This window comes from Podarcis vaucheri (assembly GCF_965113315.1).
Source record: "Podarcis vaucheri genome assembly, chromosome: 6".
Lineage (NCBI taxonomy): Eukaryota > Metazoa > Chordata > Lepidosauria > Squamata > Lacertidae > Podarcis > Podarcis vaucheri.
The window spans coordinates 100,475,770-100,498,533 of record NC_138764.1 but is presented as its reverse complement, the minus strand read 5'-3'; the positions used below and the strand labels follow the sequence as shown (position 1 = coordinate 100,498,533).

General features: G+C 43.8%; 1 protein-coding gene across 2 annotated transcripts in view; it reads left to right on the top strand.

Moving 5' to 3' along the window:
- LOC309534204 (uncharacterized protein) overlaps window positions 1-8,262 on the top strand; it is a 47,426-nt gene extending 39,164 nt beyond the window's left edge. For both annotated transcript variants that reach the window (XM_082226336.1, XM_082226335.1), the window contains one exon: window positions 7,213-8,262. In XM_082226336.1, the coding sequence (XP_082082462.1) occupies window positions 7,213-7,663 (451 nt within the window). In that variant the 3' untranslated portion in view covers window positions 7,664-8,262. The remainder of the gene's footprint in view (window positions 1-7,212) is intronic.
- Window positions 8,263-22,764: the final 14,502 nt, after the last annotated feature.

Sequence of the window (22,764 nt, the reverse complement as noted above, 5' to 3'; positions counted from 1 at the left end):
AATTACCTCAACTTTCTAAGCATCTGGGTAGGCTTGTAGAATGTTTTTAACAGGCACTGAAAAGAGTACAAGTTACAGGTAGGTAGCCATGTTGGTCTGCCGTAGTTGAAACAAAATAAAAAAATTCCTTCCAGGGAGACTTCCGGTTCGGCGCCAGCGCTAATGGCTGCTCCCTCTCCGAGCTCCGGAGAGAGGACGGCTCTGCGAGTTCGGGTCTGACCCGCTACGGCAAGCGGGGGACCCCTAAAATCACAGGAACGGAGCCTGTGAACAAGGAGATTCGGTGGGCACCTGAAGCGCCCCCCTTTACCGCAGAAAGAGCCTTTTTAAAGGCTCCGGAACGACAACGGGGAGCGCGGTGCTGAGAATCGCTACCCAGCCCGCAGGGTGAAGCCGCGTCGCCATTAGTGAAGAGCGCCGATTCCCTTCCTGAATAATCTGGACAAAAAAGACCCGTGAGTAAGATTGAACCTCTATTCGTGCCAAAACTACTTGAAATTAGGCTGAAAACGGGAAAGGCGAAAATTAAGGAAGTCTGCCTTCCCCCGACTGCATGACAATTAAAGCAACGAAAGTTACTGAGCTGCATCCGTATGGGATATTGTTTTTAACTGCTTGAATCCGACATTTGGACTTTGACTATCCCCTCTAGCTTGCAGGGCAGAGGGGAGGAATAAGTGACTTTATAAGCTGCATGACCAACTTAAAGGAAAGGGAACTCTCTGCAGCCTTCAACCTGGCACAAACTGCTATTAGAACAAAGGAACACTGAACTGACTTGAGACTCTTGTGAAAGTAACAAAGTGGAAGTCTCATTGCTTATTTGATACAAAGTTTTGGGACTTTCTGGACACAATATATCAGGGAAGGCTGGGACTTTATCTATTGGGAAAGTGTTGCAATATACATATAGAAGCCTCCCGATAAATTTGCTTTTTAAATACTCTTTGCCTTTGTTTGCGGACATTTTGATTTGCTCCCTCTAGAGGGTAAATTAAAAGTTGCTACGCTTTGGGACAGTGGAATTTTCCTTGAGGAGAAGGCTCTCGTGGGAAACGACCTTGGGATATGAGTGGACCAGCAGACGAGATAAGCACGAGAGCCAAGACAAGGCAATATCAACAACAGCTACAGCAACACAAGAAAAGAGGCTCGATCTCAGGCATAACTCCTACAGTGACAACAGGACAAGAAAAAGGTACAGCAGTCTCCATGGATGCAGTGTCGCAAGCCCTTCTTAAGATAAACCAGTCTCTGGAGAATCTAACAAAGCAGACGGCAGAAAATACCAAGAAATTGACAGAGAATTCACAGAAATTGACAGATTTAACAACAAGACTTGACCTGAATACAGAATCTATAAACAGGCTTACGCAAGAAAATTCTGCCACACGCCAAATTGCGGAGGAAGCCAGAACTATTGCTGGAGAGACCCAGGAAAAATTAGAACCGATTGCCAGGAAGGTCTATGATCACGACGCAACTCTGGCATTGTGGGAACTACAAAGAAAAGAAAGGAATTTGAAATTACGATCAATTCCAGAGGACGAAGGAGACAATCTTACGGACTTTTTAACGAAAGAGTTTGCTGATTCCTGGGAAGATCTAGAGGAAGACGAATTTAAAATCACAACAGCATTTAGACTGGGCAGAAGACAGAACAGAAAGGCGCCGAGAGACTGTCTGATTACCTTGAGATCGAAGGAGGAAAGAGACAAAATTCTAAGACTGCACTTTGAAAAGGCCTTACAAATTGGGAACTCACCGATACAGATCTTTAAAGACATTCCTAAACATATTTTGGACTTGAGAGCTTCTTATAAGGATTTGGTCTACCTGTTGAAGAAGAACACCATTCTCTTCAGGTGGGAATTTCCACAGGGACTGTCTTTTGACTACAGGGGGAAGAAGGTGAAAATAAAGACGATACAGGATAAAGACAGGTTCCTGCAAAGAAATCAAGAAGACTTACAGAAAGGAACTGTAGACCCAATTGCTGAGCAAAAGAGTGTAATAGATATCCTGAACCTTTCGTTTGGACAGAACCTTCCACCACCAACAGAGGAGGAACAACAACTGGGAGCTGTTGGAGGAATACCAGAAAAATAACAAGATGGCCCTGCAATTCCTTAGCTGGAATTGTAATGGGATGAACAGTCCTTTGAAGAGACGACAAATATTCCATATTTTGTACAGAGAACAATTGGACTTGATTTGCTTACAGGAAACTCATATAACTAGAGCACACAGGAGACTGCTTATGAATAAAAAATTGGGACAAGAATTTATTTCGTCGGACAAAGTGAAAAAAAGAGGAGTTGTGATTTATGTAAAAGAGAAGTGGGCTCCAAAAATGATGTTCAAAGACGAACAAGGAAGATATTTAGCGGTGGAGATTCAGATACAAGGAGAAAAATTTTTGATAATTGGGATCTATGCGCCAAATGAAGGTAAAGCAGAATTCTTCAAAAAACTCCATGAAACTTTGATGGACTATTTGGAATACAATATGATAATCATGGGAGATATGAATGGTGTAGTTTCTACAAACATGGACAAGACACAAAGACTGACACTTACTAAAGAAGGGAGACTCCCGAAGACTTTCTTCGAAATGACTGAAAATATGGACTTAATAGACATTTGGAGAATAAGGAACCCTCTTGAAAGAGAGGGAACCTTTTTCTCCCATGCAAAGATGACCTGGACCAGAATCGACCAAATATGGGTTACTAGTGGAATGGCTCCGAAGATTAAGAAGGTAGAAATCTGCCCAAAAACCTGTTCCGACCATAACGCCGTGAAGATGGAAATGAAATTTACAACAACTGGTCAGTTTAGATGGAGAATGAATGACACCCTATTTCGAGATAGAGAGATCCACATGAAGGCCCAAAAAACTCTAAAGGACTATTTTGAAATCAATCTAAAGGGCGATGTGGAAAAAAGAGTGATCTGGGACGCAAGTAAAGCTGTGATGCGAGGATTTTTGATTCAACAAAATTCAATAAAGAAGAGAAAACAGAATGAGAAAAAGGAAAAAAATTTGGAAAAGATAAAAGAAGGAGAGAAAAAATTAAGATCAAAACCAAAGTCCCAGGAGATTTTGAGGGAGATTAAGTTGTATCAAACACAATATATGGAATTGATGAACCAAGAGATAGAATGGAAAATAAAGCAAATGAAACAAAAGACATTTGAGTCGGCAGACAAATGTGGTAAACTTCTGGCATGGCAACTTAAGAAAAGACAGAAATTAAATACAGTCACAAGTCTAGAAGTGGATGGAAAAAATATATCTAAACCCAACGAGATAAGAAATTGTTTTGTGAGTTATTTTAAAAAACTTTATTCCCAAGGATTACAAAATGAAGAGGACATAGATAAATTCCTTAATAAATATGGATTACAAAAAATCTCTCATCATAGCAAGGTGGAGTTAAATCAGAGAATAACAGAACAAGAGATAGAGGGTGCCATTCAGGACATGCAATTGGGCAAATCTCCAGGGCCAGACGGACTGACTTCCAGATATTACAAATCTTTAAAGGAATGGCTGATACAACCGTTAAAGGAAGTTTGTAACGAGATTTTAGAGGGAAAAAAGGCACCCGAATCGTGGAAAGAAGCATATATCTCACTCATACCAAAGACAGAGACTGAAAAGACTCAACTGAAGAACTACCGCCCAATTTCGTTATTGAATGTGGATTACAAAATTTTTGCAGACATTTTAGCAAAAAGATTTAAAAGAGTACTGATGGAGAAGATTCACAGAGACCAAGCAGGCTTTCTCCCAAAAAGACACCTCTCAGACAATGTTAGGAACATAATAGACATTCTGGAAAAGTTAGAGGTGAACATAAATACTAAAGCAGTTTTGATATTTGTGGATGCGGAGAAAGCCTTTGACAATATTTCGTGGAGTTTTATGAAAAAGAATCTTCATGGGATGGGGGTAGGACAAGGATTTGAGAATGGTATGGGTGCAATATATTCCGAACAAAAAGCTAAGTTGATTGTAAACAATGTAATAACTGAGGAACTTAAGATAGAAAAAGGAACACGACAGGGGTGCCCAATTTCCCCATTGCTTTTTATTTCGGTCCTGGAGGTGTTGCTGAACATGATTAGAGATGACCAGCAAGTTAAAGGTGTAAAGGTCGGAACCAAACACTATAAGTTAAGAGCGTTCGCAGATGACCTTGTATTGACCTTGCAGGAGCCAAACACTAGTACAAAAAGAGTGTTGGAAATAATCCAACAATTTGGGCAGGTAGCCGGATTTAAATTGAATAAACAAAAAACTAAAGTCTTAGGGAAAAACCTAACAGATATGGAAAAGAATAAGTTTCAAGAAGAGACAGGTCTGACGGTGGTCAAGAAGGTGAAATATCTAGGGGTTAATTTAACATCTAAAAACTTGAATCTGTATAAGGACAATTATGAAAAATGTTGGTCAGAAATTAAAAAAGATCTAGAAATATGGTCAAATTTGAGATTGTCAATGTTAGGCCGAATTGCAGTGATTAAGATGAATGTATTGCCTAGAATGTTATTTTTATTTCAAACTTTGCAGATTATTGACAAGATGGACTGTTTCAAGAGGTGGCAGAAAGACATTGCGAAATTTGTCTGGCAGGGCAAAAAGCCCAGAATAAAATATAAAATATTAACAGATGCAAAAGAAAGAGGGGGATTTGCCCTGCCGGACTTAAAATTGTACTATGAAGCAGCAGCATTCTGCTGGCTGAAAGAGTGGATGCTCCTCGAGAATACAGATATCTTGGACTTAGAAGGTTTCAATAATGCATTTGGCTGGCATGCATATTTATGGTATGACAAAATCAAAGTGCATAGTGCCTTTAAAAACCATATTGTAAGGAAAGCGTTGCTTAATGTTTGGATGAGATACAAAGATCTCATCCAAACCCCTAGATGGTTGTCACCCTTAGAGGCTAAGGCCCACAAGAAAGTTAATATGGAGGTCGGATGGCCAAAGTATAGCGAGATCTTAGAACAGGATGGAGAGAAACTGAAATTAAAGAGCCATGAAAAACTAAAACCCAAAGTACAAGATTGGCTCCACTATTATCAAATAATGGAGGTTTTCAAACAAGACAGGAAAATTGGCTTCCAGATGGAAAAATCAAAACTTGAGACAGAATTGTTAGAACCCAATACTAAGAATTTGTCAAGAATGTATAACTTGCTGTTGAAATGGAATACACAAGACGAAACAGTTAAATCAGTTATGATTAAGTGGGCACAGGACATTGGTCATAATATTATGTCTGCTGACTGGGAAAGGTTGTGGAACACTGGTATTAAATTTACGGCATGTAGTGCTTTAAAGGAAAATGTGATGAAAATGGTTTATAGGTGGTACATGACCCCAGTTAAGCTAGCAAAAATTTACCATTTGCCTGATAACAAATGTTGGAAATGTAAGGAAACTGAAGGTACTTTTTATCATCTTTGGTGGACATGCCCGAAGATTAAGGCTTTCTGGGAGATGATATATAATGAAATGAAAAAGGTATTTAAATATACCTTCCTTAAGAAACCAGAGGCCTTTCTCTTGGGCATTGTCGGCCAATTGGTGCCAAAAAAGGATAGAACCTTTTTCATGTATGCAACAACAGCAGCAAGAATACTGATCGCAAAGTATTGGAAGACACAAGATTTACCCACCTTGGAAGAATGGCAGATGAAAGTGATTGACTATATGACATTGGCGGAAATGACAAGCAGAATTCGTGACCAGGGAAAGGAGACTGCGGAAGAAGATTGGAAGAAATTTAAGATTTATCTTAAGAACTATTATAAACTTGATGAAGTTTAGAATGTCGAGATTTTACAGAGAGAAAGGGTTGCAGTAATATAAGATCAGATTAAGAAAGGACTATGATGAATTAGGATGGGAAAAAACATTTATAAGTTGCTATAAAAATTTGGACATGAGGATGCAGAAAGGGGAGGTATGGGGAAGTCCGAGGAAAGAAGTCTATGAAAGGACATTTTGAAATTATATTTGTTTGTTTGTCTGTCTTTCTTTTATGTTTGTTTGTTATAAAAACTTTTGTAAAACTAATAAAAATTTTATAAAAAAAAAAAAAATTCCTTCCAGTAGCGCCTTAGAGACCAACTAAGTTTGTTATTGGTATGAGCTTTCATGTGCATGTATCTGAAGAAGTGTGCATGCACACAAAAGCTCATACCAATAACAAACTTAGTTGGTCTCTAAGGCGCTACTGGAAGGAATTTTTTTATTTTGAAAAGAGTACAGTGAAGGTGAATACTTGATCTCAATGGGCAGAGAGTTCTAATGTGCAGGTGCTGCCACATTAAATGACACGAGGAACGGGTATGTGGCACGTGTAGTGGTGCCAATTCCATTTATCAAAGTGGTCAAGTGGGCGCATGTGGGGTAAGGCGATATATAATTGACTTCCCCCTTTTTGTTAACGAAAACTAAGGCTCTAGACCTCCAGCTGGAGGTGACGGGGGAGGGAATGAATGTGAAGATGAACTAGAAAGTGTTCAGAGTTCTACCCCAACATGAACTTCCTTCACCTTTAGTTCACCTGGCAATTATGGGGACTACTTCCAGGAGTAGCTCTGAGGTTTTCGCACTACATCCAACTGAACTAGTTCATTTCAGACATCTAGAGGGCACACGGTTCAGTAAAGCTGACTTAGATGGCTTGACAGAAAGAGAGAGAGAGAGAGAGAGAGAGAGAGAGAGAGAGATGTTTTTGGACAATGGATCTGCCCATAGCTATTAGTGATAACAGCTGAATGGAACCTCCATTAGAAGCAGAATGTCACACTGTGTACCAGGTGACGACTGGAGACAAAGAATAAGAAAAGGCTGTCATGTTCATTCTCTGTCTGTGAGTGCCCCAGACATCTGATGTTCTAAATTGATGTTCTAAAGAGAGTGCTAGACTGGAGGTCCTTTATCTGATTAATCAAGGCAGTTCTTAAGTGCTAAAAAGAGTTTGTTGCTATTGTTGCTATTGTTGTTGTTGTTTAGTCATTTAGTCGTGTCTGGCTCTTCGTGACCCCGTGGACCAGAGCACACCAGGCACTCCTGTCTTCCACTGCCTTCTGCAGTTTGGTCTGATAGCTTCATCATCCATGAATTTGTCTACCCTCCTATCCCCCCCCCCTTTTAAAGCCATCCATGTTGTTGCTTGACTCCTCTAGGGAAGAAAAGATCGAGCATCTTGAACAAATGGTCCTCAGCCTCCAGAGAGAAGTCCTCTCCTTGAAGCGGAAAGTACAGTACCTGGAAGCCTCCTCCCTTAAGGAGCAAGAGCCCGCACGCCATCCCTGCGAGGCATCCGAACTCTTCAATGGGTACACCAGGGGGCAACTCAGAGAGGCCATCCGGTTTGACCAGAAGATCAGCACCGCTTGCAAAACACTCCTCTACAAGCTCTTCAGTTCTGACTATATACAGAGCCATTCCATCACGGGGAGGCGGGGAAACACCTTCCGGGAGGCTAAGCCCATGATGGACGAGAGATGCATAAAAATCATCCGGGTTTTGCTGAAGCAGAAGTTTGGGGACCATCTGAGCGACACAGTGATCACGGAGAAGATCCAGAACGTGCAGAAAGCTCTGAGGCAGAAATTCAAGACAGAATGTCTCTGAGATGCACCATCCCATCTGTAGATGAGATGGGGGTTCCCTGCTACGTTATCACCAGCGTTGATCGGGGCCTTGGAGATGAAAGACACCTACTGTTGACACCCCAGATCTTTGCTGTCTGATCTTGAAAGCCTTTCTGAAGCTGAAGCTGCTACCATCCTGTCATTGGGAATACGGATCTATTGCTTACCCTACGCAGAAGTGGAGCTAAGAGCTGTGAAGCAGGCAGTTTGCCATATGCACCAGCTCATAAACTGATTTCCATATGCTAGGAGACAGATGAGATGTTAGGAAGCAGGACACCACGTGAAGCTCAGCTGGTCATAAAGTGATATCCACATGCTGGGAGCCAGATGAGAGTGGAACCTCTTATAGAACAGCAATACAGTCCCAAACAATCTTTTCTAGGAATAAGGTCCACTGAACTCAGTGGGTCTTCTGAGTGGATAGGCATAGGATTATGCTTTCATTGATTTTGGATTGTATTCATTGTTTTTGTTTGCACTACCAAATTAGCATTCTGCCTTCTCACTTTGTATGTCTTTTGCTCTCTCTCTTTCTCGCCTTCTCCATATTAAATGGCTCATAAATTTTCTATTTTATGTTGTTTTTTCCGTGTGTATATGCAAAACAAGAGCCCATTTATTATGGAGGCCTCAAAGAGCAATACAGTTTTTTTTAATACCATGAGTACAGCCTGTTCAGTAATTTTTATTTCTTTTCCCCCCGTAGGAGCAAATGGCAGCCATTCATTTATATGGCAGGAAGTCTAGAGGTGCACACAGAAAACTCAATGGGTGGGGCTGAATGTGCTCCCTACCTCTGGAGAGTGGTACCTCGGGTTAAGTACTTAATTCGTTCTGGAGGTCCGTTCTTAACCTGAAACTGTTCTTAACCTGAAGCACCACTTTAGCTAATGGGGCCTCCTCCTGCTGCTGCGCTGCCGGAGTACGATTTCTGTTCTCATCCTGAAGCAAAGTTCTTAACCTGAAGCACTATTTCTAGGTTAGCAGATTGTGTAACCTGAAGCGTTTGTAACCTGAAGCGTATGTAACCTGAGGTACCACTGTACTTGGGATGAAGAACAGGGCTGCCTCTGCACTTGTGTGGTTTGGGATTTTAAAATTGCATGTACAGTGGTGCCTCGCAAGAGGAAAAGAATCCGTTCTGTGATTCTCTTTGTCTAGCGGTTTTTTCCTCTTGCGAAGCAAGCCCATTGAAGGATTAGCGGATTAGCGTTATTAGCGGCTTTTAGCGGCTTATCTGCTGATCGGATCAGCTGATAAGCGGCTTAGCGGCTTAGAAAAAGGGGGGGAAGGAAAAAAACCCAACAGGAACTCGCAAGACATTGTCGTCTTGCGAAGCAAGCCCATAGGAAATTCGTTTTGCGAAGCACCTCCAAAACGGAAAACTCTTTCGTCTAGCGAGTTTTCCGTCTTGCGAGGCATTCGTCTTGCGGGGCACCACTGTATATCCAATCTTTTCCTCCAAGCAGCTCTCCCTCTCCCCATTTAACCCTCACAACAACTGTGTGAAGTAGGTTAGGTTGCAAGGCAGTGACTGGCCCAAAGTCACCCAGTGAACTTCATGCCCAAGTGGGGATTTGAACCTTGGCCTCCCAGGTCTTCGTCTGACACTCTAACTGCAACACCCCACTAGCTCCCTGGTTGCAGCAGGGAGTGGAAAACCTTAGCTCCGAATGTCAGTGTGGTGTAGTGGTTAAGAGCGGTGGACTCCTAATCTGGGGAACCGGGTTCGCGTCCCCTCTCCACATGCAGCTGCTGGGTGACCTTGGGCCAGTCACACTTCTCTGAAGTCTCTCAGCCCCACTCACCTCACAGAGTGTTTGTTGTGGGGGAGGAAGGGAAAGGAGAATGTTAGCCGCTTTGAGACTCCTTAAAGGGAGTGATAAAGCGGGATATCAAATCCAAACTCTTCTTCTTCTTCAAATGTGACCTGCAGGCAGCTGTGCATCATGAGATCCTGGTGCCTGGGGTGGGTGCAAGCACACCAGAGGGTGGGACATGGAGAACAGAGGGTGAAGGATCCAGCCGCGGCACTCCATCCCTTGCAGCCGACACCGCCAGAGCAACCCTCCCTGCAATGGAGCCAAGAGGGCCACGCTGCACCACTGGCCAGCCCATGCAGGGGGGAGCTTGGCCGGCCAACCCAGGACTTGGCGGGTGCGCAGCAGGTGCCCCCAGCACAGCATGGTGTAGGGGTTAAGAGAAGTGGACTCATAATCTGGTGAACCGGGTTCAATTCCCCACTCCTCCACATGCAGCTGCTGGGTGGCCTTGGGAATGTGGCCTCCATTCTGACCCCTACCCCTGTTGTCCAATAGGATTCGATGGGAGCCACTGATATCTGACTCAGCCCTTTGCATCTGCAGACCTCCACTCTGGTGGGCTTCTTGTGGACAAAGACATCTTAGGCTTTGAAACCATGATGAAGATGAAACCATATCTGAAGAAGTTGATGAAGCCATATCTGAAGAAGTGTGCATGCACACGAAAGCTCATACCAAGAACTAACTTAGTTGGTCTTTAAGGTGCTACTGGAAGGAATTTTTTTATGATGAAGAGAGAGAGAGAGATGAAGCAGACAGAGACTGGGGCTAGTCTAAATGTCAATTCATGGAGCTGAGAGTGACGCAGGAGAAGTGGGGGGGGGGGGAGAGAGCAGGATCAAGCTCCAGACAAACAGAATTGAGCCTCGGAAAGTGCTAAAAAACATTATTTATATTCTAGGGCCCTCCAGTTAGCTTAAAGCATTTCAAGTGCCAGATAACCTTCTCCGGAAGCAACCAGAGAACACTTCAAAAAGATGTAATTTGATGGATATTTATGCCATGACGCTATTTTGAAAAAAATAAGGGTGTTCTTGCACAACTACATTGTGCCATTTGTATCAAGATTGCGAACCTATGGCCCTCCAGATGATGTTCAGCTCCAGCTCCCATCAGCCCAGGTCAGCATGGCCAATGGTCAAGGATGATGTGAGATAGAGTCCACCAACATCTGGAAGGCCACATGAGGCTCCCCCAATCTGGTGCCCTCCAGCTTTTTTGGCACTACAGCTTCCATCAGCCCCAGACAGCATAACACATGAACATTAAATACACTATTATTTATTAACTTTCTATAATTCTATAATTCCCTTCATCCGAGGATCACAGGGCAGTTTACAATATAGAATCATAGAACTGTAGAGTTGGAAGGGACCACGAGGGTCATCTAGTCCAACCCTCAACATGGGGCTCAAACCCACAACAACAACAACAACAACAACAACAACAACAACAACAACAATAATTTATACCCTGCCCATCTGGCTGGGTCTCCCCAGCCACCCTGGGCGGCTTCCAACAAAGTATTAAAATACAGTGGTCTGTTAAATATTAAAAGCTTCCCTAAACAGAGCTGCCTTCAAATGTCTTCTAAAAGTCTGGTAGTTGTTGTTCTCTTTGACATCTGGTGGGAGGGCGTTCCACAGGGCGGGTGCCACTACCGAGAAGGCCCTCTGCCTGGTTCCCTGTACCTTGGCCTCTCGCAGTGAGGGAACCACCAGAAGGCCCTCGGCGCTAGACCTCAGTGTCCGGGCAGAACGATGGAGGTGGAGATGCTCCTTCAGGTATATTGGACCGAGATTAAGAATAAAATACATAAAATAAAGTAAGAGTCTCATGCTCTATCAACTGAATACATTGTCTTATTCACTCTCTATCTATTTGTAGGCAGATCTTCCATTTTGCCCTGTGTTTATCACATGCAGGACTGTTCCTATACCACCACGGTTTGTCTTCTGCCAAAACGTACAACATTTGCCTCACTGCGCTGCGGTGAAATTACACAGCTCAGTGTAATTAGTTTCATAAATTACACTTTCATTGTGTTATTCCATCCCATTCACTTCCATGCAAAGGAAACACAATGTAAAAGGGGGAAGATATAATCAATTGCATCATCATTTGCAGACTGAAAGCAGTGACATATGAACATCAATTGTGGAATGACCCACTGGATTAATTTCGGTCCTGTACATGGGGTGACTAAGCGGACATTGTCAATTTCTGCTCCCATTTCCATTGGAAGTTCCCACCCCCCTTACATGCAAAATGTTAAAAAGACATTCTTGATATAAAAGATGTATTACGACCAACAAAGCTTACTAACAAAGCCTATTCTTCCAACAGTGATCAGCCTTTTTATTGCTGAATAACCAGTGATCTCAAACAAGTATTGTGATGTTGGTCTTGTATGGTGTCTCACCCACTGAAATACTAATTCTGAATAATACTTGCACATTGCTTAAGCTAAGTAGCACCCACATCAGAATCACCATACATTCTTCTTCTTTGGCGATCACTTGTAGCCGAGTAAGATTGTCTTCCATGAACATGGCTTTAACAGTGAGTCTGTAAGTGACTGTGGAGGCCAATTCTGGATCCACACGTCTTTCCACAGTGGGCACATTGGTTTCTGAGCAGGAGTTGATCACGGTGATGGTTTGCCAAGCATGCCTTCCTCTTAGCACATTTCTCCCTTTCTTCCTGAGTTCAAGCGTCTTCAAAGCCCATGACACCTTTGGTAAGGGCTGTTCTCCAATTGGAGCGCTCGCAGGTCAGTGTTTCCCAGTTGTCAGTGTTTATACTACATTTTTATTTTTATTTTAGATTTGCTTTGAGAGAATCTTTAAAACTCTTTTGCTGACCACCAGCATTACGCTTTCCATTTTTATGTTCAGAATAGAGTAGTTACTTTGGAAGATGATAATCAGGCATCCAAACAACATGACCAGTCCAACGAAGTTGATGTTGACGAAGGAGGGAGAAAGGTTGTTTTCTGCTGCTCCAGAGAAGCGGACACGGAGCAATGGATCCAAACTACAAGAAAGAAGATTCCACCTAAACATTAGGAAGAACTTCCTGACAGTAAGAGCTGTTCAACAGTGGAATTTGCTGCCAAGGAGTGTGGTGGAGTCTCCTTCTTTGGAGGTCTTTAAGCAGAGGCTTGACAACCATATGTCAGGAGTGCTCTGATGGTGTTTCCTGCTTGGCAGAGGGTTGGACTCGATGGCCCTTGTGGTCTATTCCAACTCTATGATTCTATGATTCTATGAATCATTGCTTTGACACTGGTGATCTTTGCTTCTTCCAGTACACTGGCATTAGTTTGCATGTCTTCCCAAGTGATATGTAAAATTTTTGGAGACACCGTTGATGGAATCTTTTGAGGACTTGGAGTTTACAATGTGGCCCAATTTAGCCGCAGGGCTCATCCTCGTAGAAGCTTTACCTTACCTTAGGGGATGAGAATGCCATGGCCCCCCAGATGCTGCAATTGGACTGGTTGCTACCTGGACCTTTTAGCAAGCCACCTGGGACATTTAGATAAGCATTGGGTCAGTTGGCTAAGACAAACTGCTGCTTTCATTCTGCAAGCTGCCTGGCTCTCCACACATGGCTTCTCCCTGGAGCTTTCTGCCTCTCTATCTGTCTTGGAGAGTGGGAAATATGTTTAAGAGGCCGCTGCTGGCAGTTCAAGCCCAGGTTTGTTCATTTCCCCAGGTTACCATGCTTCGCAGACTGCTGGATTTAATTGGAAACGTCATTGTCTGCAGACTTGCTTGGGCTCTTTTCCTGTGACCAGCTCTGGCTCACGTGTCGGGGGCTGAGTCCTGCCAACAGGCAACAACATACAGAAGCAGCAGATCCACTTAGTGTATGAACCAAAGTTTCGTTTTGAGAATCTGCAGTGATCATGATGCCCAGACCAAAGGCTAGAGGAGCAGGACAGGTGCTGGCTAAGCATCATTGAATGCACAGATTATTCTTACTTCCATGCCAACTTTGAGATAAGCACAGGAATGGACCCTTTATATTCTTCTGAAGATCATTGTCCGGATAGTCAATGCATCTTTGATAACTCTCTTTGCTTGAACTGGGAAGCAGCTGTTCATGGAAAACACCCCAGTTATAAACTAATTCCTCATTATGCCTTATTTCCTTAAAGGGTTGGAGGCAAAATTCTACACACACACACACTTAAATGGTGTGTGTGTGCATTTTATCCACCTTTCAGGTTTACATTTGCCAGTGTTGATAATGCATCCTTTTGACAGCTAAGCATTTCATCAGATTCATGAAGGTAGAAACCTGTTCAGTCTTCTGGATTTCCATTTGTGACTGAAAGCAACAGCTGTGCTCATGAGGAAATTCTGTCTTTCTGTCTAGTGGTATTTGCATGTTTGATTGAAGATATGACAATTCATCACGGATCTTTTGTTAAACCAGTAAGTCATTTTGGCTTCACAATGATATTGGGCAGAGTGCCCCACATAGCTCAAAAAAATCTGTAAGATTGTTGTCGGTGTTAGAAGAAACTTCTGAAGGCATAGGGACGCAGGTAACGCTGTGGTTTAAACCACTGAGCCACTTGAGCTTGCTGATAAGAAGGTCGGCGGTTCGAATCCCTGCGACGGGGTGAGCTCCCATTGCTCTGTCCCAGCTCCTGCCAACCTAGCAGTATGAAAGCACGTCAAAGTACAAGTAGATAAATACTTCCTCCAGCGGGAAGGTAAACGGCATTTCTGTGCGCTGCTCTGGTTCGCCAGAAGCGGCTTAGTCATGCTGGCCACATGACCTGGAAGCTGTACGTTGGCTCCCTCGGCCAATAAAGCAAGATGAGCGCCACAACCCCAGAGTCGGCCACGACTGGACCTAATGGTCAGGGGTCCCTTTACCTTTATCCTAGAGACACCACAATCTCCAGTGACCTTGATTCCAAGGAAACCAAACCTTGGGTAAGTTCTGGAATCCCTGAAGTCTCTCGCTGATCAGAGATTGGGGCGCACACGACAATGTTCTGTTAAGAAACCTCTGTTCAGGTGTAGCATGGCTGTGCAATGAGCATGTGGGAGAGCTGCACTTGGATTGTGAATGTAGACTGCAAAGCGCATGGTGCAGTGCGAGTGATAAGTCCATGCACAAAAATATCCAGGGCCATTCGAATGTGAAATATGGTATGTATTCAGAGTGACCGAGAAGAATCTGAGATAAATTGTGTGGGTTACAGAGCAAGTTCTGGAGCATGATTCCACCTGAGTGATATCCTGGATTTCATCTTGAATTCTGTATTGCACCTCTATAGTGTGTTTCTGTCTTCATTTCCTCCCAAACGCCACAATTCACTATGAAATGCAATTTGCTACATTACTAATTCAGGCACCATCTCTTGCTGGGGGGAGCATAACAGGAAGAAGAAGCAACTTCTGGAAAATTACATGGTATATTTCAATATCCCCCCCTCCCAAATGCATGTATAGCACCTGTCATAGGTACACACATTATATTTGTGGAGAAATAATTCATTCTATCCAGCAAAAGAATGTGCAGGAAGAAGGAGATTATCCTGACATTTTGGATTAGAATTTTTTTTCCCTTTGATGGCAGGTACCCAACAAGTGGCAACAAATTGCAGATTTCTCCCAGTACATCCCATTCCCCTGGGGAAACGTCAGATCAGAAAAAGCATAACTATAAAGAAGCCAGCTCACAAATTTGTATTATCTAATACTAGGGGAAAATAACCAATGTATTATAGGCTGAGAAATCTTCTTTCTATATGAAAATGTGGTTGCTCAACTATGACAGATCTCTGGAACTTACTACCCCTTAGGACTTGTTGTTTTTTAGTCGTTTAGTCGTGTCTGACTCTTTGTGACCCCATGGATCAGAGCACACCAGGCACTCCTGTCTTCCACTGCCTCCTGCAGTTTGGTCAAACTCATGCTGGTAGCTTCTAGAACACTGTCAAACTATCTCGTCCTCTGTTGTCCCCTTCTCCTTCTGCCCTCCATCTTTCCCAACATCAGGGTCTTTTCCAGGGAGTCTTCTCTTCTCATGAGGTGGCCGAAGTACTGGAGCCTCAGCTTCATGATCTGTCCTTCCAGTGAGCACTCAGGGCTGATTTCCTTAATAATGGATAGGTTTCTGTCCCCTTAGGACACAAAGCGTCATTTAGTATGGTACCATCTGCCCATGTAGCAGAGATGGGGAACCTGTGGTCCTTCAGATCTTGCTGACCTCCAGTGCCTACCATTTCACAGCCACTGGTTCACATATTGTTTCAGAAACTGAGAATTTGGTATGTTTGCCTTTACATGTGAATGCAACTGAATTTCTCCACCATGTCTGTGCAATGATTATGGGACAAAAAAACTGGCATTCTCCTTTGCCCACCAAGCTTCCACCACTGGTTGGGGCATCAACATCTGCAGAGCAGAGGAAACCAGTCCCCTTCCAGAGCCACCCAGCACATTCTCCCAGTTCCACTCTTTCTGACAACTTCATAAACTTTTGGCAGGTTTTACTGAGTAATCTTGAGTTCTTCTACCTCTCATCCTGAAAAGCAGGCCTCTCCTGGAGTTGCAAAGCACCAACTACAAAGTGTGCAATTGCTGACTTCCATCTAAGAAGGCGTCTTCCAGAGAGAGCCAGCATGGTGTAGTGGTTAAGAGTGGTGGACTCGTAATCTGGGTTCGCTAGTCACACTTCTCTGAAGTCTCTCAGCCCCACTCACCTCACAGAGTGTTTGTTGTGGGGGAGGAAGGGAAAGGAGATTGTTAGCCGCTTTGAGACTCCTTAAGGGGAGTGGAAGGCAGGATATCAAGTCCAAACTCCTCCTCCTCCTCTTCTTCTTCTCCCACAATAGGAGAATATTCACCACTGGGCAATAGTTGCTCAACACTTCTGGGTCCAGGGAGGTCTTCTTAGGGAGGGGGTGAACTGCCAGCTACTTCAAGGCAGTTGGTACCACCCCCTTCACCAATGAAGTCTTAATTGCTCCCTGGACCCACTTAGGCAACCCCCTACAGATAGCTCTTAGAAGCCAAGATAGGTGAGGGTCAAGGAGACAGGTGGCCAGCTTCATTTCTCCAAGCAGCTTGTTCACATCCTCAGGCTGCAATTATCTAAACTGATCCAGTACAGATGGAACAGGCAGTGCTCTAGACACCTCCACTGGACTAGCATCCAACTCTGTCTGAACCATAGAGCTAAGAGTTCGTATTTGATATTTGCCACCCAAATCCCCTGCAAAAAATAAATAAAAAATAGAACTTTTGGAGTATTCTCCCCGCCTCCAAGCAAGTTCTACATGGATGCAAGTTTTTGGACTCGGGTGGCGCTGTGGGTTAAACCACAGAGCCTAGGACTTGCTGATCAGAAGGTCGGTGATTTGAATCCCCACAACGGGGTGAGCTCCCATTGCTCGGTCCCTGCTCCTGCCAACCTAGCAGTTCAAAAGCATGGCAAAGTGCAAGTAGATAAATAGGTACCGCTCTGGCGGGAAGGTAAACGGCGTTTCCGTGCGCTGCTCTGGTTCGCCAGAAGCAGCTTAGTCATGCTGGCCACATGACCCGGAAGCTGTATGCCGGCTCCCTCGGCCAATAAAGCGAGATGAGTGCTGCAACCCCAGAGTCGGCCACGACTGGATCTAATGGTCAGGGGTCCCTTTACCTTTATACAGCTGCAAATAAAATGTTTTAAGCGTGTTTTAAGTGCAATATAAAATGTGACACTAGATGGCGATGGTGAGCCTTATGGAAAATTCAATGTGTTTTTAAAAAACGCTTTTTTAAAAAAAGCATTTTCAGAAAGGTTTTTATATGGGCATAGATTCCACCATAGAGTTGAGTCAAGCGATCCACCCTTCTTTATCTTACAAGCAATTTCGCCGTCAGGCTAACACTGCAGCGCAAAGCACTGGCAAAGGCGAGTCTCAGCAAAGTACTTGTGATTCATTTAAACACACAGAGCAATTTGTCAGAGCGTGTAACAGAATGCTGCTTAGCTTTCCCTTGAGGATTTGCTAAGAGATCTGTCGCTTGTGCCCCCGCAAAGGGAGCAACAGCTCATCAACATGACAATATGGCAGAGCCATTAGGAGGAATCAATGGGGGGGGGGGGAGAGGGTGTCATTTTAAGTTCTTTCTGTAGGTGTCCATTAACACACTCCTCTCATCCTTTCTGGTGAGAAACAGATAGGAAGTTCATTACTTTAATTCACTTTTTACAGTACAGAATTGAAAACTAAATTAGAAGGAACTTGGCTCCCGGTACACAGAATACTTTCAGTTCATTAGTGGATTGCCCCAGTCAGAATACACAGAAAACAGGGCGGCATTTGGCTAAATAATAATTGCGCGTGCAAAATGACTGCTGATTGCACAACAGGACTTGACCCCTTCTCCTCTCCCTGAGGCCATCCCAGATCTGTTCCAGAGGGTTGAGAGAACCCATAAAACAATCTTCCAACAAAGATTAAAAATACATTAAAATGTCACCCATTAAAAACTTCCCTGAACAGGGCTGCCTTCAGATGTCTTCTAAAAGTCTGGTAGTTGTTTGTCTCTTTGACATCTGATGAGAGGGCGTTCCATAGGGCGGGCGCCACTACTGAGAAGGCCCTCTGCCTGGTTCCCTGTAGCTTTGCTTCTCACAGTGAGGGAACCGCCAGAAGGCCCTTGGCGCTGGACCCCAGTGTCCAGGCAGAATGATGGGGGTGGAGATGCTCCTTCAGGTAGAACATAGCTATCATGCACAATAGCCGTTAATAGCCTTATCCTACAAGAAATCATTTTCTCTTCTTTCTGGCCTTTGCAAATTAGTCATATTTTACTTCTGCATGGGTTCCCCCCCTCCCCTTAACAGTCCCATTGGTTTTATGGTTTAATACTGTGTTATGATCTGTACAATGTTTTATATTCTATTTCTGTACTTCTATTTGTTCGACTGTATTTTGTATTTTTATATTTTATTGCCAGGTGGGGTTGGTTTTTATTGGAGATAGTAAGCTGCATAGTAAGTTTCTCATAAAGCAGGCTGTGTGTATGTATGTATGTATGTATGTATGTATGTATGTATGTATATATTTGAATGAAAAAAGCAACTAAAACCTAAACTGGATGCCCACCCATTAGTTTTCGTTCCAGTCTCTGCAAACATAAAGGTCAACAGGATATTGGGCAGTGATGTGGCCCAGTAAAAGTGCTTTTTAGGTGGACTGCAGAAATTACCTGCTACTGAAAATACGAGAGGTGATCAACTTCAGAAGGTTAAGTGTGGTCCCAAGGGACAGCAGGACAGAAAATCAATTGTTCTTTATTGCTTAATGGAGGTATAAGGAAGTGATAGACACAGAACATTTCTGCTAAAACACTAACAGTTATTAAACCTTTTGTGTTGTGTTTGGGGCAGGCGGGAAGGGAGAGGAAGAGAAGCTGAAATGTAACAGAAAACAAAAGGTTTTACAGAAAAGTGAATTGCTCCATCAAAACATGTCTCGGGGAGTTTGGCAGGAATAGTCAAAATGATAACCGACTATCAAGGGAACAGAGCTACTAGAAATTTGCCGGTGCTCCGGGAAATGGGGAGCGATAGATTTTTGTGCCATCTGGTGAGAGAAAGAAATTGAAAGCAAAATGTGTTGATTTTGAAAGGGTGCCAAGAAGAAAATAAAAATTGCTATCTTTCTTTAAAAATAAAAACAAAGTAACAACTGCAACAGGGACTATTCTGCTCGATTTTGTTTTGCAAGTGGCAAGAAGTTAAGAAGAGCTCTGCTGAACTGGTCCAGCGGCTCATCTGATCTGGTAGTTTAACCATGTTCTGTGTGAAGAAGTGATTTCTTTTCTCTGTCCTGATGTTAGTGGTGGCTTGCCTGGGCTCATTCCACCCAGCTACATTTGAAATTGTACCCAGATTGCCCCTGGGAATGATGCTGTGCACACACCCCTATCAGAATACATGGATCCTCTTTCACCATCCTCAAGACTTCACGGCCCATTGTGGTGAAACTGAAGGTCGAGAGATGCAGTTCCCCTCTAGCAGCCCAATGTTCCTCATCCTATCTGGCTTACTCAGGAGGAGGTCCATGTATGCTCTACATAGGGGCCTGAGAAAATCCAGGAAGAGGCGGATCCAGTGCCCTAGCTACTAAGAATAACACTCTATGGAGGAGCACCTCCCTTTGTTTTGCATATCCAGCCCTAGCTACTTAGATTCTGTTGTGTAGCTCCAGACCTCCTTCCCACTGCTGCCGCCACTGGAGAACTCAGCTGACCCAGGTGACTAAGATCTTGCACACCAACATCATCATTTTATTATTTTATACCCCAGTCATCTGGCTGGGTTTCCCCAACCACTCTGGGTGGCTTCCAGGAAAATATAAAAACATAATAAAACGTCAAACCTTAAAAACTTTCTGATACAGGGCTGCCTTCAGAGGTCTTCTAAGAGTTGTGTAGTTCTTTGTCTCTTTGACATCTGATAGGAGGGCGTTCCACAGGGAGTGAGCAACAACAGGGAAGGCCACCTGCCTGGTTCCCTGTAACCTCGCTTCTCACAGTGAGAAAACCGCCAGAAGACCCTCAGAGCTGGAAATCAGTGTCCAGGATAAACAATGGATTCCACTCAGTTCCTCTTACCCAGGGGTGTCCAAACTTTTTTCAAAGAGGGTCAAATTTGATGAAGTGAACATGTGCGAGGGCCGACCAAAGTAGTTGTTGTTGACCTTTTTTAGGATTGAAGTTGTTGACCTTCTTTTAGAATTTTACCCCAGGAAATAAACTGCCACGGGGGCTGGATTAAACTGACTGAGAGGCCAGGTTAGGCCCCCAGGCCAGACTTTGAACATGCCTGCTCTTACCAGAAACCCCAGAGAGATATTCCCAGTTGGTCTTCAACAGGTGGGTCAGAAGCCACTACTGGGTCACAACCTGACCTAAAGTCACAACAGCAGCATGTTTGGGCTAAAGGCAAGTTGTGAACCTGCAAAAGTTGAAGACAACTGGTGTAAACAATGATGCACTAGATCGGCCAATGGACTCTAACTAGTTATGAGGCAGGTTCCTATGTCCTTGTAGGACAGCTCCCCAGCTGATCCAGGCCTGCTACCCTATACTTGTTGTTCCCACTTGAGATCTTCCACCCCATTCAGAGTTGGCAGAGATGGACATTCAACAGAAGATGTAGAATCAAGCATCTATTCTACATTCTGCATGCAGGAGTATTTTGCATGTTTATACAGTGGCACCTTGGTTCTCAAACTTAATCTGTTCCAGAAATCCGTTCTAAAACCAAAGTGTTCCAAAACCAAGGTGCACTTTCCCATAGAAAGTAATGCAAAATGGATTAATCCATCCCAGACTTTTAAAAACAACCCCTAAAACAGCAACTTAACGTGAATTTTACTATCTAACGAGACCATTGATCCATAAAACGAAAGCAATAAACAATGTACTGCAGTCACACAGTCAATCCATCAGTAGCTGAACTGGGTTCCACACAGTCACAAAAACAAAACAAAAAGAGCTGTGAAAACAAAAATGCAAAATAAATAGCAAAAACAGACAGACCTCAGTGTAACACTCAAATTGGAAGTGTGGCACTTGAATCGGAAGCGTAACACTCAAAACGGAGCACGTTCGGCTTCCGAAAAAGGTTCGCAAACCAGAACACTTACTTCTCGGTTTGCAGTGTTTGGGTTCCAAGTTGTTTGAGTACTGTTACCGGAAAAATCCGAGGGCTCCCTTGGACAAAAACAAAGACACCAACCAGGATAACTTGGAGCAAAACAGCAGCCTGTAGGCTTGGCCTTTATTGAACTGTTGCAACAGGGTGTTCCCCTCACTTGCAGGAGAGAGGAAAGACCCAGAAAGATGGTGTGCCAGACCTTATAAAAACTTTTTGAAATTACCATCCTCTAGGTCAAGCCCACCCCCAGAAACATCAAGCATACATTACAGAAGGGGTTGACATCATGCATACATTACAGAAAGGAGGGGTTGAGGGAGGAGTTGTGGAGGTAACCTAAGTGTCTTGTCACCTGGCTGGTTCTTCCTTTCCCCCTGCCCATGAGTCACTTCCAGGAGACAAAGGGCAGTTTGCAGTTTCCTGTCCCCAGAGGGAAGATCTGATCATTGTCCTTTGTTTCAGTCCATGCTGAATCCACTCCCATATGCAAGTTCTTTGTGATCTTGATTGTCTTCTGTCTGGGATCATCAGGGTTGGCATAGCAACTGGGCAGGGCTCCTGTGGATGTGCTGGGATGGTGAAGGGATTATGGCTGACCAGAACCAAACCACCCCCCTTTGATAGTCCTTGTCATATGGAGTAAAATAAAAATGGAACAGTGCAAATCCGATGTATGGTTGACTTTTCTATGAATTTATAACAGAAATATGGCATATGTAGTGTGTGAGTGTGAGTGTGTGTGAAGTTTATGCAAACAGAATGATTGGGGGGGGTTCCTGCTACAGTTCCAAGGCATTTGAGAACCAACGTACCACTGTATACAGAACCATTGCCTGCAGCTCCAAGCTTGGAAAAAAAATGTGGAAAGCAACTTTCCCCTTCAGGAAACCATTTGCTGCTGTTGCCCTCAGCAAAGAGCACTGTTCATTGCTAAAAAAAGCTCTTTCCTCAAATAGATAAGAATGTATGGAAGCTGCTTAACACTGAATCAGAAGGAGACCCACCTAGCACAGTATGGGCGAGGCTGACCGGCGGGAGCTGTCCAGGGTTTTAGGCAGGGATCTCTCCAAGCCCAACCTGGGGATGCCTGGATTTGAACCTGTGACCTTCTGCATCCAAGGCAGAGATGCTTGACCACTGAGCTAGGGCCTTTCCTCCATTACTTCCCAAAACCGCTTGCGCAAGAGTTCCACTCCTCGGAAACAACTCACATTTTCTGCCCTCAGCTTGTTTTTGTTGTGCACCTGGTAATGGGAGGTTTGGAGAAGGGAGAGAGCTTATTTTCCAGTGTGCGCAGGGTTAATAATACGTAGCTTGGGAATACCGCATATTAACAGGATGACTCACCTAAGTGCATGGCATTATTATATTTTCAATTTTCAGGTTGTGGTTGTGTTTTTAGTAGAGGGAACTTATAGAAAGCTGAGCATCTAATTTATTTGTCCTAATCAGGAACATGGCATGGAAGGGTACATTTCTTCCCCTTCGGGAGCTAATACTACCTCTTATTCATGCCTGATATTTCAGACCTATGGGTTATACTTTAAGGGTAAGTGCCCACTCTTTG